At 38.9% G+C, this 18,063-nt stretch overlaps 1 protein-coding gene across 1 annotated transcript in view; it reads left to right on the top strand.

Annotated features, from left to right (window-relative positions):
- The window catches only part of PROS1 (protein S), a 104,471-nt gene that overhangs the window by 48,428 nt on the left and 37,980 nt on the right, over window positions 1–18,063 (top strand). The window contains exons 3-4 of the mRNA XM_516603.7: window positions 1,486–1,510; window positions 15,026–15,112. Coding sequence (XP_516603.3) covers window positions 1,486–1,510; window positions 15,026–15,112 — 112 coding nt within the window. The remainder of the gene's footprint in view (window positions 1–1,485; window positions 1,511–15,025; window positions 15,113–18,063) is intronic.

Raw genomic sequence — 18,063 nt, 5'->3', positions numbered from 1 at the left:
CCCCCCGCTCAGGCAATCCTCCCGTCTCAGCCTCCTGTGTCGCTGAGACTACAGGTGTGCAGCCCCACACCTGGCTAATTTTGGTATTTTTTGTCGAGAGGGCATTTTGCCATGTTGCCCAGTCTGGGCTCGAGCAATCTGCCCACCTTAGTCTCCCAAAGTGCTAGGATTACACGTGTGACCACAGTGATCCCCCTGCCCCACCCCCACCAAACATTTGTTACTGTGTTACAATTCTCATGATTACAGGTGTGATCATTTTCGACCCTACCCAACCACTCCCTGTCCACATCCCTAATACCACAGTCCACATTTCCAGTCCCCACAGTACTACTTATGCCTCAGCATCTCTAATATATTCCTTTGACGGTCGCAATATCACCTTTGAATCCCATTATCTATTGTGTAGGTTTATATGAGAGGAGGAAAGAATGAGGCCTTTGACTCAGTTCTGGATGAGCTTATGTTCTGTACTTACTAAGTGGTAACATTGAATATGTCTTTGTGTAGAAATTCTGGTTTCTCATGAGGTATTCTTGTGCTGTTAATGGTACACATTAGATATATTATGGCTTAAGAATGCTTTTGTGGACTAGCCTGAGAACCTTACTATCAGAAATTTTTAACATTTTTCTCTTTTTAAGAAAGCACATTCTTTACTCCAAATTGACTGATTTACAGACAAACTTTTGGTACACAACCAATTTATAGGTAAGGTACTACATGTACATAAGATGTATAAGATAAATGTCTACTTTAATTCACTTCAAAGTATGTCACTGTTAGCTGGGCACCTTGGCTCACACCTGTAATTCCAGCACTTTGGGAGGCCAAGGTGGGAGGATCGCTTGAGCCCAGGAGTTTGAGGCCTAGGCAACATAGTGAGACCCCATCTCTACAAAAAAATAATTAACAACAAAAAACCAGCTGTGCATGGTGGCATGTACCTGTAGTTCCAGCTACTTGGGGGGCTGAGATGGGAGGATTACTTGAGCCCAGGAGGGTAAGGCTGCAGTGAGTCATGGTCATACCACTGCACTCTAGCATGGGCGACACAGAGAAACCTCGTCTCAAAAAAAAAAAAAAAAGGGTATGTTACTGTGATTCAACATTGAATCTGGTGTAGGTGAACATTATGACATAAAATGTGTCAAATGGTTATCTAATCATTATGGAAAAATTAAAGGATGTACAAAAAAGGGCATGTATGATTATATTTACCATCCTAAATAGAGCTTGCTTTTAGATTAGAAGCTTTTGAAACATGATTAATTGATCAATATTTCTTTAAGCCTAAGTATCTTACTGGCTTAATTTTATTGTTTTCTCTTGGTATATTTTACTATATAAAAATTGTAATGTGAAAATGATGGTTATATGTAACTTATTTGCATCTTTAATATAAAAACACATTATAAAATTAAGTTTTAACTCTATAATGAAATTTAGGTTTGCTAAGATATGTTTTCTTTTTCTTCTTTCTAGGATTATTTTTATCCAAAATACTTAGGTAAGTTCAAAACATCTCAAATATATAATCTTAGAAATGGAAAGGAACTTAGATATGTTCCTGTCTAACTCTCCACCTATCTATTCCATCCAATGTAATTTCATTATCCTTGGGAGTGAGGTTTCATTTTATATGCAATTTTGCTGTCTTTATATTTAACACATGTTGAGAAATTTGGAACGGTTCTTTAATTACCATGTGGCATTTTAAATTTTAGTGTTTTTCTTTCTCATGTCTTTCTTATGAAGCTCTTGGGCTGATGCTCAGTTATATTGAGGTGCTAGACATAGTCTATGAGCATATGCGTTTTCATGGGTTAACTGTTTTTTTTTTTTTTGTGAGACAGCACCTTGCTGTGTCACCCAGGCTGGAGTGCTGTGGCCTGCTCTCGGCTCACTGCAACTTCTGTCTCCCTGGTTCAAGTGATTCTCAAGTGCCTCAGCCTCCCGAGTAGCTGGGATTACAGGCATGTGCCACCACACCCAGCTAATTTTTGTATTTTTAGGAGAGACAGGGTTTTGCCATGTTGGCCAGGGTCGTCTTGAACTCCTGGCCTCAAGTGTCCACTCTCCTCAGCCTCCCAAAGTGCTAGGATTACAGGCATGACCCACCCTGCCCAGCCTTAGCTGCTGTATTTTAAAAGGGCAGTGGAATATGGATATACATCCATGAAAAAGATGTTTTCTTTTGTAAAGTTACATGCAAGAATTTGTACTATTAAAGTGTAGAAAAGATAGTATATCAAGACTATTTCAGCTTTTTAATTTTAGATAGAAATGTAAATATTTTATAATAAAAATAGACAATATTTGGCTGTTAAATATTATGTGTACATTAAAAAAACAGTGTTAACTCTTGCTTCTTAGGGCCATGTAATGAGGCTGCATTTTTGCACGCACAATACTGTAGAGGATACATTCCTTTGATCAGAGTACATTTGGATAAAGATAAATACCGTGCTAATACAGCATTATGTGTTCTGGGGAAGTTCCTTAGATAAAATATTTTTCATAATTTTATCCTTGTATCTCTCTTAACTTCCGCTTTTCTGGCCCTGCCCAACTCTTCTCTTTGCCTATCTCATTTGGCAACATGGTAAAAAAAACCAAAGTATAAAATAAAACAAACTAAAACAAAAACACAAGATGTGGGCTCCAGCCTCAGACCTAAAATTTTTTAACTGTGTAAGATTAAACAAGTTGTTTAGCTTTCCAGCTTCTGTAGTTTTAAGTGTGCACTGTAACTATATTTTCTAACTTCAGAGCTTTTAAATCACCAAATATGTCAACGTACATAAATAATGTGTCAAAATTTCTTCAGATGTATTCTTGTTTAATCAACCCATCATGTGAAACAAAAATATACTTTTTATTATGATTTTTTTAAATTTAAATTTCATATTTTGGTCTTTATTTGTATATAGGCATGTGTGGTGAATTCCACTGTTAAAAACAATTTTTAAAAATGTCCTGCCTAAGTTACACTTTTTTTGTTATTTGATGTGTATATTCTATAGGCCAATGGCTCTAATTTGAAAAGCAAAACAAAACAGTCCTTTCTCTGGTAAATCTAACAGTAGTTTTACTAACTACAACAGCTCATACAGAAAGGTCCCTGTAGTGAGATAAGGTCACCAAAGAAATTAAAGAATTGTAACCCATATATTTGGGGCAATATTTAGACTTCGTTTTCAGGGGCTGATAAAGCACTTCAATTGGCCTACATATTCCATGTACTATCTTGAAAACATGTGATTTGGAAATAAGTACTCTGGGTTTCATTATAGTTTTTAAATTGTGTTCTTCTCTTTTGTAAGAAGTAGAATAAGTAACTACCATTTCCATAGGCCTAGTATCACCTAATAGAGTGAGTGTTTCTAGTAAAGAGAGAGAAACTTCCTGGGAAGAATGGTGAACTCTGAGCCTAAATATAAACATTAGAAATCATTTTTTCATGTGAGCTGGCAAAAAATAAAATAAGGAAAAAACCTGAAAAATAAAAAAAAGACATTATTTTTAGTTTCTAAGATAAGTTGGTGAATTACCTCAGAATGCTGACTCCCTCCCTTCAAATCTTCTCTAAAGAAACAATAAGATTCCAAGCACTAATAATAACAAAATAAAATGACAAAAAGAAGTTTAAGAAATGCCTGGGTAGGCGAAAAGCTGGCCTGACCTGCTGGTATGTATGGTGGGGGATTGGGTTCTAACTGACAAGGCAGTAGTGACAAAACAGATTTGATAATTTAAAAAATGACCTGAACTTTCCAATTGAGAAAACAAACACAAAAAATACAATAGAGCAAACCCCGAGTAACAAGAAGTTTTAAAATAACAAAAACAGAGATAGAAATAAGTGAAATAGAAAAACAAAAGTGAGCATTAACAAAAGCACATTCTCATTCTTTGAAAAGGTTAGTAAGTGAGACTGACATCTGGCAAGAATAATCAAGGAAAAACAAAAAAGAGAAAGAGGAAATGCCAATACATAGAGTACAAGATAGAAAGGGAAAATATTCTAAACTCAACACAGATTAAAAATATTATCATAAAATATTACAAACAGCTATATTAAATACACTTGGAAACCTAAATAAAATGGATGTGTTCCTAGAAAAACATATAATATCTGTAATTTCACAGGAAGCAATAGAGAACTTAGTTATACAAACGAGTATTAAACAAGTTAAAACTACAGCCAAAGCTCTCTTCTTCCCATTTCTCCTGAAACCCAGATCCAGATGGTTTTACAAATGAACTCTTCCAAATTTTAAGAAATTGTTAATGTTTCCCTTATTAAGATATTGTCCTTAAAAAATGAGCTTATTCTAAGAGGCTTATGTAATCTTGACTCCAAAATCAAATAAAGACAACATTTAGTAAACTCATTTTAAAATTTAAGTGAGGGAATAAAAGAAAAGAAAAATAGCATTCCTTTTGATTTTGAATTAATTCTAAATAAAATGATATTCAGTCCGATCTTAAGTGTGTTAAAAATAATATCATGATCAAGTAGAATTATTCCAGAAATTTAAAGATGAGTTAACCTCAGGAAATCAGCTGGGTGCAGTGGCTTGTGCCCGTAATCCCAGCCACTCAAGAGGCTGAAGTGCGAGGATCACTTGAGGCCAGGAGTTTGATACCAGCCTGGATAACATAGTAAGACCCCACCACTAAAAGTATATTATTACCTCAGTTCATACAGAAAAAGCAGTTGATAGATATCACTACTTAGTTATGATAAAAGCTTTTGTCAAACTAAGAATATAAGAAAAGTTTCTGAGGTTGATAAAGGTTAAATCTAGAATAACCATATAATTAATCTTCCAAATTTTCACACTTCAGTTCAGGATTAATAATGCATAAGGTAATGTCAGCTATAAAAAGAATAATATAGGATTGTTTTGAGCAAATTGGCATGAGAAAGGAGGGAGGGAGGGAGAGATGGAAAGAGAAAGAGAGAGAAAAGAAAAAGAAAGTGAACAAAATCTGCAGTAAACATTATACCTAATGAATAAAATTTAGGTATAGTTTCTTTATGGTTGAGAACAAAAAGAAAAGTACTGGAGGTTACATTCAATGCAATAAGAAAAGAAAAATAGGGATTGTATAGATCATAAGCTATAGTATATTCCTGTCATTACTTTTAATTGATATAATACTGGAAAAAAATAGAATCCATAGACAAAATATAGGAACACATAAGGTATTTAGATAATTCTATGACTCTCCTATAAAAATCCATAGTAGTTCTTTATGCAAGCAATAGTCTAGTAGAAATTAAAAAGATGATACCATTCACAATAGCAGCAAATCCCATAACATATCTAGAAATATCTTAAGAACACATAAAAACCCTATGGAGAAAATGTTAATACTCAAATTGAAGACATAGAAAATGAATTAAAACCATGGAAAGATATTTCATGATCTTGAATTGAGTGATACTATACAGTGATCAGTTCTCCTCAAATTGATTTTATTTTATTTTATTTTATTTTATATTTTTAGAGATGGGGTCTCACTATGTTGCCCACACTGGTCTCAAACTCCTGGGCTCAAGCAATCCTCCTGCCAGGGCTTCCCAAAGTGCTGGGGTTATAGGTGTGAGGTACTATGTGTGGCCATCCTCAAATTTATATGTTCAGAGCAATCTTGTTTAAAAAAATATTTTTGAGAAGCTCAGTAAACTCATTTTAAAATTTAACTGAGGAACTAAAAGTCCACACATGTCTAAAATACAAAAGAGAGAAATACCTTATCAAATATTAATAATACAAAGCTATAGAAATAAAACTATATGGTATTTTCAGAACATGAAACTGAACAGAAAGTTCAGAGAAAGGCTCATATCTATGACAACCTAATATTTGATAAAGATGATACTGTAAGTCACTGTGGATTATTTAAAGATGGTATTGCGAAGAGTGGCCAGCTATTAGCAGACAAACAAATATGGGTTTCTAATTACCACCAAGTGTAAAGGTGAATTCTAGATGGAATAAAGACAAAAATGTTAAAATAAAACCATGAAATTAAAGAAACAATATGGGAGAATATCTTTGTGACTGATGACATGGGGGAAAATTTTAAATTCACAAGCTGTAAGGTGAAATAATAAATTGGATTATAACAAAATTAAGAATTTATCTTACAAGAGAGACATGAATAGTAAGATTAAGAGACAAATGACAGATCTGTCTCTGTCAAATAAATATCAAAAATATAAATATCAAGAGGTGATATTTATAAATGTTTATTTTTTTTCAAATCCGCAGGAAAAACAAATTAGGATCAATAGAAAAATGGTAAAAAAAAAATAGGGAAAATTTTCAAAGAAGAAAACTTTCAGATTTGGAAAATGACATGAAAATATGCTGCCTCGCCTTAGAAATCAGAAAAATAATGATATATTACTTTATTACCTATTAGTCTACCAAAAATTAGAAAGCAAGGATGTAGAAATCCTTATACTCCACTGGTGAGAATGCACCTCTGAGAGCCATTAAGTACATTCCTATTTAATGATCACACAATTCCACCACTGGGTATCTATTCCAAAGAAATTGTTATGCAGGTACTAAGGAGACATGCATGAGGATGTACTTTCCGCCTTCTTGTAGAGGTAGAAAGTTGGAGGTAATTTGAGTGTCTTATCATGGGTAGAGAGAATTATAAAGTGGTGGTTGCATACTGTGGTGTAACACTTAGTGGTTAGTAGCAATGAATTATATGTAGCAGCATGGATTGATCATAAAAATCAAGTTCTGAGAAAAAAATTAGAGGATGTGATATATAACACAAAACCATTTACACACGTGAAAAAAAACATGGACATGAAATTGTAAATATATATTTTCAAGAACACTTACAAATTTTAAAAATACACATAACCACTGGGCATGATGTCTCATGCCTGTAATTCCAACAATTTGGGAGGCTGAGGAGGATGGTTCACTTGAGGTTAGGAGTTCGAGACCAGCCTGACCAGCATGATGAAACCCCATCTCTTGTAAAAATATAAAGATTAGCCAGGAAGGAAGGAGTGGTGGCGAGGCCTGTAATCCCAGCTGTGTCCAGAATTGGTGGGTTCTTGGACTCACTGACTTCAAGAATGAAGCCGCCGACCCTCGCGGTGAGTGTTACAGTTCTTAAAGGCAGCGTATCGGGAGTTTGTTCCTTCTGATGTTCGGAGTTTCTTCCTTCTGGTGGGTTTGTGGTCTCGCTGGCTCAGGAGTGAAGCTGCGGACCTTCGTGGTGAGTGTTACAGCTCATAAAGGCAGTGTGGACCCAAAGAGTGAGCAGCAGCAAGATTTATTGCAAAGAGTGAAAGAACAAAGCTTCCACAGTGTGGAAGGGGACCCAGTGGGTTGCCACTGCTAGCTTGGGCAGCCTGCTTTTATTCTCTTATCTGGCCCCACCCACATCCTGCTGATTGATAGAGCGAGTGGTCTGTTTTGACAGGGCGCTGATTGGTGCGTTTACAATCCCTGAGCTAGACACAAAGTTTCTCCACGTCCCCACCAGATTAGCTAGATACAGAGTGTCAATTGGTGCATTCACAAACCCTGAGCTAGACACAGGGTGCTGATTGGTGTGTTTACAAACCTTGAGCTAGATACAGAGTGTGGATTGGTGCGTTTACAATCCCTGAGCTAGACATAAAGGTTCTCCAAGGCCCCACCAGACTCAGGAGCGCAGCTGGCTTAACCCAGTGGATCCTGCACTGGGGCTGCAGGTGGAGCTGCCTGCCAGTCCCAAGCCGTGTGCCCGCACTCCTCAGCCCTTGGGTGGTCAATGGGACTGGGTGCCCTGGAGCAGGGGGTGGGGCTCATCAAGGAGGCTTCATGGCACAGGAACCCACAGAGGTGGGGGAGGCTCAGGCATGGTGGGCTGCAGGTCCCGAACCCTGCCCTGAGGCAGCTAAGGCCTGGCGAGAAATCAAGCGCAGCGCCAGTGGGCCAGCACTGCTGGGGGACCTAGTACACCCTCCGCAGCTGCTGGCCCGGGTGCTAAGCCCCTCATTGCCCCTGCTGGCAGGGCCGGCCGGCTGCTCCGAGTGCCGGCCCACCAAGCCCACGCCCACCGGGAACTCCAGCTGTTCCCCCTCACGCCTTTCCCTCCACACCTCCCTGCAAGCTGAGGGAGCCAGCTCTGGCCTTGGCCAGCCCAGAAAGGGGCTCCCACAGTGCAGTGGTGGGCTGAAGGGCTCCTCAAGTGCCGCCAAAGTGGGAGCCCAGGCAGAAAAGGCGCCCAGAGCGGCGAGGGCTGCAAGGGCTGCCAGCACGCTGTCACCTCTCACAGCTACTGGGGAGGCTGAGGGACGAGAATCACTTGAACCCAGGAGATGGAGGTTGCAGTGAGCCAAGATCGTACCACTGCACTCCAATCCTGGGCGACAGAGACTGTGTCTCAAAGAAAAAAACAAAGAAACAAAAAACAAAACAAAACAAACCAAAAAAAACCACATAACCCATTAGAATGACTGCCTAAAGGGTGAATGAAAGTGGAAATGGAGGAAATGGAGATAGAAAGGAATATGTATGTATTTTTTGAAAGCAAGTGATGGGCTTTTCAAACACCAGCGATCATAATATACTGTCAAAGGGGCGGGGTATGAATAACTCAGCCTTGTGCTCCTCCAGTCAAAACAAGCAAACATTCAGCCTTTTATGTGATGCGTCTTCTGTGACTTAAAGACAGAGGGGTATAAAGTAGTTTCTTAGAGAAATAAAAAATTTACCTGACTCTTGATCCATTATAATTCCAGTACAACCTTTGTCTAGGAGTCAGTGGCTGTTTGAACTATTTTTTAGAATTGACAAATCAAGATAGCTAGGATAGTGGTGCCTATAGAAAGCGGCAAAAGGAAACCAGTTTGATTGTTAATAAAACTAATAGTGAAAAATATAAGTAAAGGTACATGTAGCAAGATCTTTTCCTAAGAGGTCATGCCTTGACCACCAGAACCTCTCTTGAAAGGGTCTGTTTCTTAGCCTTTCTCTCCTGTGGTCCTAATTTCTGTTTTTAATCCCTTTTCTTGTGGGAGCTTCCACATCAGTTTACAGAAGTAGAGACAATCTCCCTCCAGCTTTCACCTTCCTGTTTACCCTCCTTAATTTTTACTATTCCTGTTGTGTGGTAAGAAAGAGAAGTGGGAATATGAGGGTTCTGTATTACACTGCTTTGGAGTAGCAAAGCAAATGGCTCTTCACACTGTAATTCTGAACACACTTTTCCATGAAATTATTATCATGAATATTAATGTAGGCTTCTATATAATGTGCCTTATGTGTTTAAGCTAATGTAGTCTGGCCTGGGGTTCTAAACTCATATGAAACATTTCACTTGGGTCTCCAGCCTCAGAGCTTTCAAATTTTGGCTGTATTCACTGTAAAATTTGCCAGAGATGCGAAATGAAGCTTTCTCAAAAACGATGATTCTAATGAAGTCTTCACACAAGAATAAATGAAGTCTGAAAGTAGATGATTCAAGAAGAAGGACAAATGAACCGAAGATAAGACTACTTGAGACCTAAAACTACTTAGGTTTTACTGGGGCTGAGTTTGGCTCCCTTCCCCTCTCTATCTCTTGTACCCTTTTGCCTTACTACCTTCCGTCATGGGATGATGCAGTAATAAGGCCCTTACCAGATGATTAGCACCTTAATATTGGACTTCCCAGCCTCCAGAACTGTAAAAAATAATTTTTTCTTTATAAATTACTGAGTCTGTGGTATTCTGTTATAGCAATACAAAAAGGGCTAAGACAAAACATTGGTGCCAGACATTGGGTTGCTGCTATAACAAATACCTGAAAATATGGAAGCAGTTTTGGAACTGGGTAATGGCTAAAGGCTGGAAGAATCTGGAGGAGCAGGCTAGGAAAAGCCTAGATTGCTGTGAATGGAGCATTGAGGATGATTCTGGTGAGGGGTCAAAAAAAAAGAAGACATGTAGGAAAAGAATGTAACTTCTTAGAGATTACTTAAGTGTCGTGATTAGATTGTTGGTAGAAATATGAATGCTAAAGCCCATTCTGATGAGATCCTAGATGGAAATGAGAAACAAAGCACTGGAAACTAGAGTAAAGACCAACATTGTTACAAGGTAGCAAAGAAATTGGCTGAATTATCTCCATGCCTGAGGGCTGTAGGGAAGGCTGAATTTAAGAGATAAGTACTAGGATAGCAGAGATTTCTAAGCAAAATATTGAAGGAACTGTGTGGCTGCATTAATTTATTTATCTATTTATTTATTTAGAGACAGAGTTTTGCTTTGTCACCCAGGCTGGAGTGCAGTGGTGTGATCTTGGCTCACTGCAGCCTCTGCCTCCCAGGTTCAAGCAGTTCTTGTACCTCAGCCTCCCAAGTAGCTAGGATTACAGGTGTGTGCCACCACACCTGGCTAATTTTTGTATTTTTAGTAGAGACAGCGTTTTGCCATGTTTGCCAGGCGGCCTCAAACTCCTTACCTTAAGTGATCTGCATGCCTCAGCCTCCCAAAGAGCTGGGATTACAGGTATGAGCTACCATGCCCAGACTTTGTGGCTACTTTTAACTGCATACAGTAATATATGAGAAAAAGAGAAATGATTTAAAGCTGGGATTTACAATTAAAAGGGAATCAGGGCAAAAATATTTGGGAAATTCGCAGCCTGGTCATATAAAGAGTGAAAAGGTCTTTAGGAGAGCAAACCAAGGGTGTGTCCCAAGTTACCATTTGCCGAAGAGACTACCATGAATAGAAAGGAGCCAGGGGCTCTTTAGTCTGAGTGAAGTAACTCAGGAATGGAAAACCAAACATTGTATGTTCACAGTCATAAGTGGGAGCTAAACTATGAGGATGCAAAGGTTTAAGAATAATACAATGGACTTTGGGGACTTGGGAGAACTGGTGGAGGCGGGGTGAAAGATAAAAGACTACATATTGGGTACAGTGTACCCTGCTTGGGTAATGGATGAACCAAAATCTCAGGAATCACTATTAAAGAACTTACTTATACATGTAACCAAACACCACCTATTCCCCCCAAAACCTGTTGAAATTAAAATAAATAAATAAATAAAAGGAGCCAGGTGCTGTTTTTCAAAACAATGGGCGAAAGACCTCAAAGACATTTGAGAGATTTTTGAGGCTGCCTCTCCCATCACTGGCCCAGAGCAAGACCTTGATGCAGTTTCCAGAGGGGCACCTGCAGGACCACCACTGCTCTGCACGACCTAGGGACTCTGCTGCTTGAATTTCAGCACAGTGTCCCTTGGCCATCCCATCCATGGCTCAAGTGGGCCTAGGTGCATCTCAACCCACCACTCTGGAATGTACATACCTCATAAGCCTTGGTGGCATTCATGTGGTGTAAATTTTGCAGGTGCACAGAATGCAAGAGCTGTGGGGTCAAGGTGGCCTCCACCTAGATTTCAAAGGTTATTATGGGCAGCCTGGGGGTGTCCAGGCAGAGACTTGTTACAGCAGCAGAGCCACTATAGTGAGCCCCCACCAGGGCAATGCCTAGTGGAGCCATGGGAGTTGGGAAGCCCCGAGAGCCCAGAACTATAGGGCTACCAGTATGCAACTTCTGTCTGGGAGAGCTGCTGGCACAAGACTCCAACCTGTGAGAGCTGCAGCATGGCCTACGCCCGGCAAAGCCATAGGGTTGGGCTGGCCAAGGCCTTGAGGGATCAGCCCCTACCCCTGTGTGCTCAGAAGTCAGGACATAGAGTCAAGGAAAACTATATTAGAGCTTTAACATTTTATGTTGTTTTTCTTAATGGGTTTTGGACTTCCTTAGGACCAGTTACTGTTCTTACATGTTTTTCCTTTTTGTAATGGAAACATCTATCATGCTTATCTCATTGCATTTTGGAAACTCATAGCTGGTGGGAATTGCCTTACGGTGAATCATGCCTTGAGTCTCACCCATATCTGATTTAGATGAGACTTTGGACTTTGGACTTTTGAGTTGGTGCTAGTATGAGTTAATACATTGGGGCTTATATTAGTCTGTTTTCACTCTATTATAAAGACATACCCAAGACTGGATAATTTATAAAGAAAAGAGGTTTAATTTACTTATAGTTCAGCATGGCTGAGGAGGCCTTGGGAAACTTAGAATCATGGCGGAAGGCAAAGGGAAAGCATATTAGTTCATTTTCATGTTGCTAATAAAGACATACCTGAGACTGGGTAATTTATAATGTAAAAGAGGTTTAATTGACTCACAGTTCCACATGGCTGGAAAGGCCTCATAGTCAAGGCAGAAGGTGAATGGGGAGCAAAGTTACTTCTTACTTGGTGGCAGGCAAGAGAGCTTGTGCAGGGGACCTCCCATTTATAAAACCATCAGATCTTGTGAGATTTACTCACTACCATGAGCACAGTATCGGGGAAATTGCCCCCATGATTCAATTATCTCCACCTGGCCCTGCCCTTGACATATGGGGATTATTACAATTCAAAATGAGATTTGGGTTGGGACACAGCCAAACTATATCAGGAAGCAAGGCATCTTCTTCACAAGGCAGCAGGAAGGAGAACGAACGCAGAAGGAACTACCAAACACTTAGTAATCATCAGATCTCATGAGAACTCACTCACTATCATGAGAACAGCATGGGGAAAATCGCCCCCCTGATTCAATTACCTCCACCTGGTCTGTCCCTTGACACATGGGGATTGTGGAGGATTAGAATTCAAGATGAGATTTTTGGGTGGGGACACAGCTAAACCATATCAGGACTATTGAGATGGAATGAACGTATTTTGCACATGAGAAGGACATGAATTTTGGGGGCTGGAGCAAATACTAGGCTTCGAATGTGACCCTCAAAAAGTATGTGCTGGAAACTTAATTCCCAATGGAACAGTGTTGGGAGGTGGGGCCTAATGGGAGGTGTTTAGGTCATTAAGGCTCCACCATCATGAATAGCCTAACACCAATTATAAAAGGGCTTGAAGCTGCAAATTCAGCCTCTTGCTCTTTCGCCCTCTTTTGCCATCTGCTGTGGGATGGTGTAGCAAGAGGGCCTTCATGAGACGCTAAAGCACCTTGATATCAGACTTCCCAGCCTCCAGAACTGGGAGAAGTAAATTTCTTTCTTTTATAAATTAGCCCGTCTGTGGTATTTTGTTATAGCAACACAAAGTGGACTCAGATAGGGGCTCCAGAAACACCCCCACAATGTGTAAGGTAAGACTTATTTGGGAAAATATTCTATCTCACCATGGTAGGCTGAATAATGACCTCCTTCCTCCACCCTGCCTGCCCCTCCCCGCCCCAGACATATCTATGTCCTAATCCTTAGAACTTGTGACTGTTACCTTATATGGCAAATGGAGACTTTGCAGATGTGATGAAAGATCTTTCCATGGAGACATTATCCTGGGATATCTGAGAGGACCCGATAAAACCATAAGGATCCTTATAACAGGATGGCAGGAGATTAGAGTCAGTAGTAGATATGGAGTCAGATATGGAATGATAAAGCAAGAACTGGTAGACATACAAGGATGAGGCCACGAGCCCAGGAATGCAGATGACCTCTAGAAGCTGGAAAAGGCAAGGAAAGGGATTCTTCCTTGAAGTCTCCAGAAGGAATGGATCCCTGCTAGCCCTTTTGGTTTTGGACTCTCGGCACTGTAAAACAATAAATTTTTATTATTTAAAGCTACTAAATTTGTGGTAATTTGTCATAGCAGCCATAGGTAACTTAAACACATACTGACTTCAAATGAATCTTTTAATCTGTCTGTGATACACTATATTTTTCCGAAGATGGTTTAAAAATGTCTTCCATTCCACATACCCTTCTACAGTGTCATTTTGCTGTGTCCTCATCAAGAGGTAGAATAAATCCCCCACCCACACCCTACCCTTTGAATCTGGGTGGATCCTGGGACCCCTTTGATCAACAGAATATGATAGAAGTTATACAGTGTCCCATAATTGCCATGGCAGTTTGCTTTCTCTGTCTTAGAAGCTAGCTGTCATGAAAGAAGTGCCACTTTAAGACCAGCATGCTAAGAGAAACACCCACATGGAGAACTTTGAAGCATGATCTATCATATGGAAAGAGAGATGCCAAAGAACGTTAGCTCCATCTTGGAAGCAGTCCCCTGCCCCAGCCATCCTGGTTGACTCCATTGGCAGCAGAGACAAACAACCCAACCAAACTCTGCAAATATTTGACCCGCAAATCATGAGAAAAATACAATGATTACTTAAGCTACTAATTTTGGGGGTGGTTTGTTCCTTGGCAAAAGCTAAGTAAAACACCATCTTTTTTATAGTAAGCTGGTGACTGTCTGAACAATGAAGTAATACATATGGTGTCTTTAGTGCCTGTTAAGAAATATATTTTTGGCACTAAGTAACTCCTAGCTACGTTAAAGTAACAAAGTATTTCATCTTTACAATTCCAGCTGTTATTTCTTAGTTTCCTAGCAATATCTACCAGGTTGCTATATCTGATTTCACAGGGTTGTAGTGAAGAATGAAGGGAATGAAGTAAACCTGTTTTGTAATATAGAAACATTATACAAATATTACTGTATTAATCTCAGGGCAACATGAGAAGAATTGGAAGTAGCCTATAGCAAGTAGAAACACGAACTGATTCTATTGACTTAATGACATATACTTTATAAATCAGACTCTGGTCAGTAGATTTGAGGGTAACATCTTGTTTCTGCTGTGGAATTAAAAACATAGACTTATATGACAATAAATTTCTATGCTAAATCAAGGTTTTTTTCACTTCTGACTTTAAGGTTCTTCTCCAGAGAGAAGAAGGTGTCACAGACTTATTTTTTATGTTTCTGTATCTGTTGTCATCTTGCTTGTAGATTTTTAATTTTTCAGAAAGGTAGATGGAAACATTTAGTGTTGCATTTTGAAGACTGAATCTTGTGAATCTACAGGAGCATAAATGTCCTACCTCTTGGGACAGTTCCTACCATGAATTCGGATCAAGTATGTGTGTCTACTCTAACAAGATTATGTTCGTTTTTATTTTCAGTTTGTCTTCGCTCTTTTCAAACTGGGTTATTCACTGCTGCACGTCAGTCAACTAATGCTTATCCTGACCTAAGAAGCTGTGTCAATGGTAAGCACTTCTACCATCAATTGAAAAAACAAAACAAAAACTCTGTAGGTAAAGTACACCCATGGTAATATAAACTAACGTTTAAAAATTGAGAAATGATCCTTTGATGGGTTGTATGCCCAGCAAGGAAGTATTTTCAAACTGCATTTCTAATACTTGTTTATAGTTGTAAATGCTCCTGTATTACTCAAAACGAATTTTTTTTGCCTAATGTTTAAACTGAACAGTGTTCTCTGTTCCTAAAGGTTATCAGCTTCAGAATTTTTATTCCCAACAGCTTTATTTTGGCTGTTGTTGCATAATCATGTAGGGCGACTAAATGTTACAGTAGATTAATAGCTCAAAGTAGAGCCATGTTTATTCTTCTAACTTTTTGGCACTGATAATATAAACATGGAAAATGTTATATGAATCAAATTAGCTTTCTTGCTCTGAAGTTCACAAGGGGCCTAATGATAATTCTGGTACATTGTTTTTGACTCTTTTTTGGTAAATTGGTAAATTAGTAAAGCAAATGGTGCAACCACAGGATATAAATTGTGATGTTTGTTCAGAGAATATTTTACATCCAGGATTGAAATTCTCTAGATATTCATTTAACTGTGTTTTTCTCTAATTTAAAGTGCTTGTAATTACACAGGGAGTACAGTTTGTCTGAATACGTATATTTAATGATTTAATTCATGCTTTATCTTTTCTTAAAATTTACGAAAGAGCAGAATAATAATAATTTTGATAAAAATTTTCTATTATTTTCTTTTCTATGATTTTAAACTAATACCTAATGTATTGCCACATTTCAAAAAAAACTTGATCCTATGAAGACTTTTTTAAAAAATTATGGAATTAATTAGGCGTTAGCTAGGTTGGTTATTTATTTATTTAACAACAAAAATTTTCTTTGGCTAACATATGCAAAGAGATAGAAATATAGGCAGTATTGGGAGTATTGGAAGTATTGGAAGGATGGGAAGAACATGTACAGTTGACTGGGAAGTTTAGAGGCTGGTGTGGAAATGTGCAGAAATCAAGGGACTATTGCAGTGTCTAAAGAGGGGACAGAAATTACAAATAAAAAACAAATGGCATGTCATTTGCCATATTGATAAAGTGCTTCGATATTTTAGGAAGAAAATAAACAAGGCACTATAATTGATCTTTACTTGTACGTTTTTTTTTTTGTTGTTTTTTTTTTTAAACAAGCTCTTGCTCTGTTGCCCAGGCTGGAGTGCAATGGTGCAATCATGGCTCACTGCAGCCTCAACCTCCTAGGTTCAAGCAATCCTCCTGCCTCAGCCGCCTGAGTAGCTGGAACTATAGGCACATATCATCACTCCTGGCTAATTTATTTTTTATAGAGATGGGGTCTTGGGTGTGTTCTCCAGGCTGGTCTCAGACTCCTGGCCTCAAGCAATCCTCCTACCTGGGCCTCCCAAAGTGCTAGGATTACAGGCATGAAACACCATTCCAGGCCCTACTTTGTACTTCTTAATATTGCTCTTTTTCTCTGGTAATATTCCTTATTCTAAAATCTATCTTATATTAATGTTGTCACTCTGGCTTTCTTTTGATTAGTGTTTTTATGGTTTACTTTTCCATCCATTAACTTTGAACATACCAGTGTGTTTATATTTCAAGTGAGTTTCTTTTGGGTCTTGCTGTTTTCTCCAGTCTGACAAGCTCTGTCTTTTAATTGGAGTGTTAGACTATAGACATTTACATTTAATGTTACCATTGATGATGGTTAAAGTCTGTTAATCCCATCTGTTCTTTGTTTTTTTTCTTTTCCTACGGCAATTGTATTGCTTACTTGAGTTTTTTTTTAGGGGGGGAAGTTGATTCCATTTTATCTCCTCTGTTATTAATTATGCTTCTCAAACTTCTTTTACTCATTTCTTTTCTTTTCTTTCTTTTTTTTTTTTTTCAGTCAGGATCTCACTCTCTAGCCCAGGCTGGAGTGTGGTGGGGTGATGATAGCTCACTGCAACCTTGAACTCCTTGTCTCAAATCCTTCTTCCCTTCTGCCTTAGCCTCCTTAGTAGCTAGGACTACAGGCATGTAGCACCATGTCCAGCTAATTTTTAAATTTGTTTGTAGAGATAGGGTCTTACTTTGTTGCCTAGCTAGTTTTGAACCCCTGGCTTCAAATGATCTTTTTGCTTTGGCCTCCCAAAGTGCTGGGATTACAGGCATGAGCCACTGTGCCAGGCCTCATTTCCTCTATGTTTTTATGCTGTTTCTGCCTTACATTTTAATATTATACATTATAAACTCCATGATATGTTAATTTATAAATAGCTTATCAAATGAGAAAATATTGTTTTATTGTTTTATTTGTTTATTTATTTATTTTTGAGACAGAGTCTTGTGCTGTCGTCCAAGCTGGAGTGCAGTGGCACAATCTCAGCTCATTGCAACCTCTGCTGGATTCAAATCATTCTTATGCCTCAGCCTTCCAAGTAGCTGGGATTCTAGGCCTAGCTAATTTTTTTGTATTTTTATGGAGACAGGGTTTTGCCATGTTGCCTAGGCTGGTCTCAAATTCCTGGCCTCAAGTGATCGACCCACCTTGGCCTCCCAAAGTGCTAGGATTACAGGCATGAGCCATTGGCACCTGGCCCAGAAAACATTGTTCTGTATTTTCTCATATGTTTACCATTTCTGGCATTCCATATTCTTTTTCGTAGATCCACATTTCCATGTGACCACATTGACAACATGTTCCTTCTGCCTGAAGAAATTCCTTTAACATTTCTTATACTACATATCTGAGGAAGATGGATTTTCTCTCTTTTTTTTTTTGAGACAGAGTCTCACTCTGTCGCCCAGGCTGCAGTGCAGTGGCACAATCTCAGCCCACTGCAAGCTCCATCTCCCAGGTTCATGCCATTCTCCTGCCTCAGCCCCCCAAGTAGCTGGGACTACAGGTGCTCACCACCATGCCTGGCTAA

Source organism: Pan troglodytes, chromosome 2, assembly GCF_028858775.2.
Source record: "Pan troglodytes isolate AG18354 chromosome 2, NHGRI_mPanTro3-v2.0_pri, whole genome shotgun sequence".
NCBI classification, from domain to species: domain Eukaryota; kingdom Metazoa; phylum Chordata; class Mammalia; order Primates; family Hominidae; genus Pan; species Pan troglodytes.
Note: the sequence above shows the minus strand (reverse complement) of the source record. Positions and strands in the feature narration are given on the sequence as shown.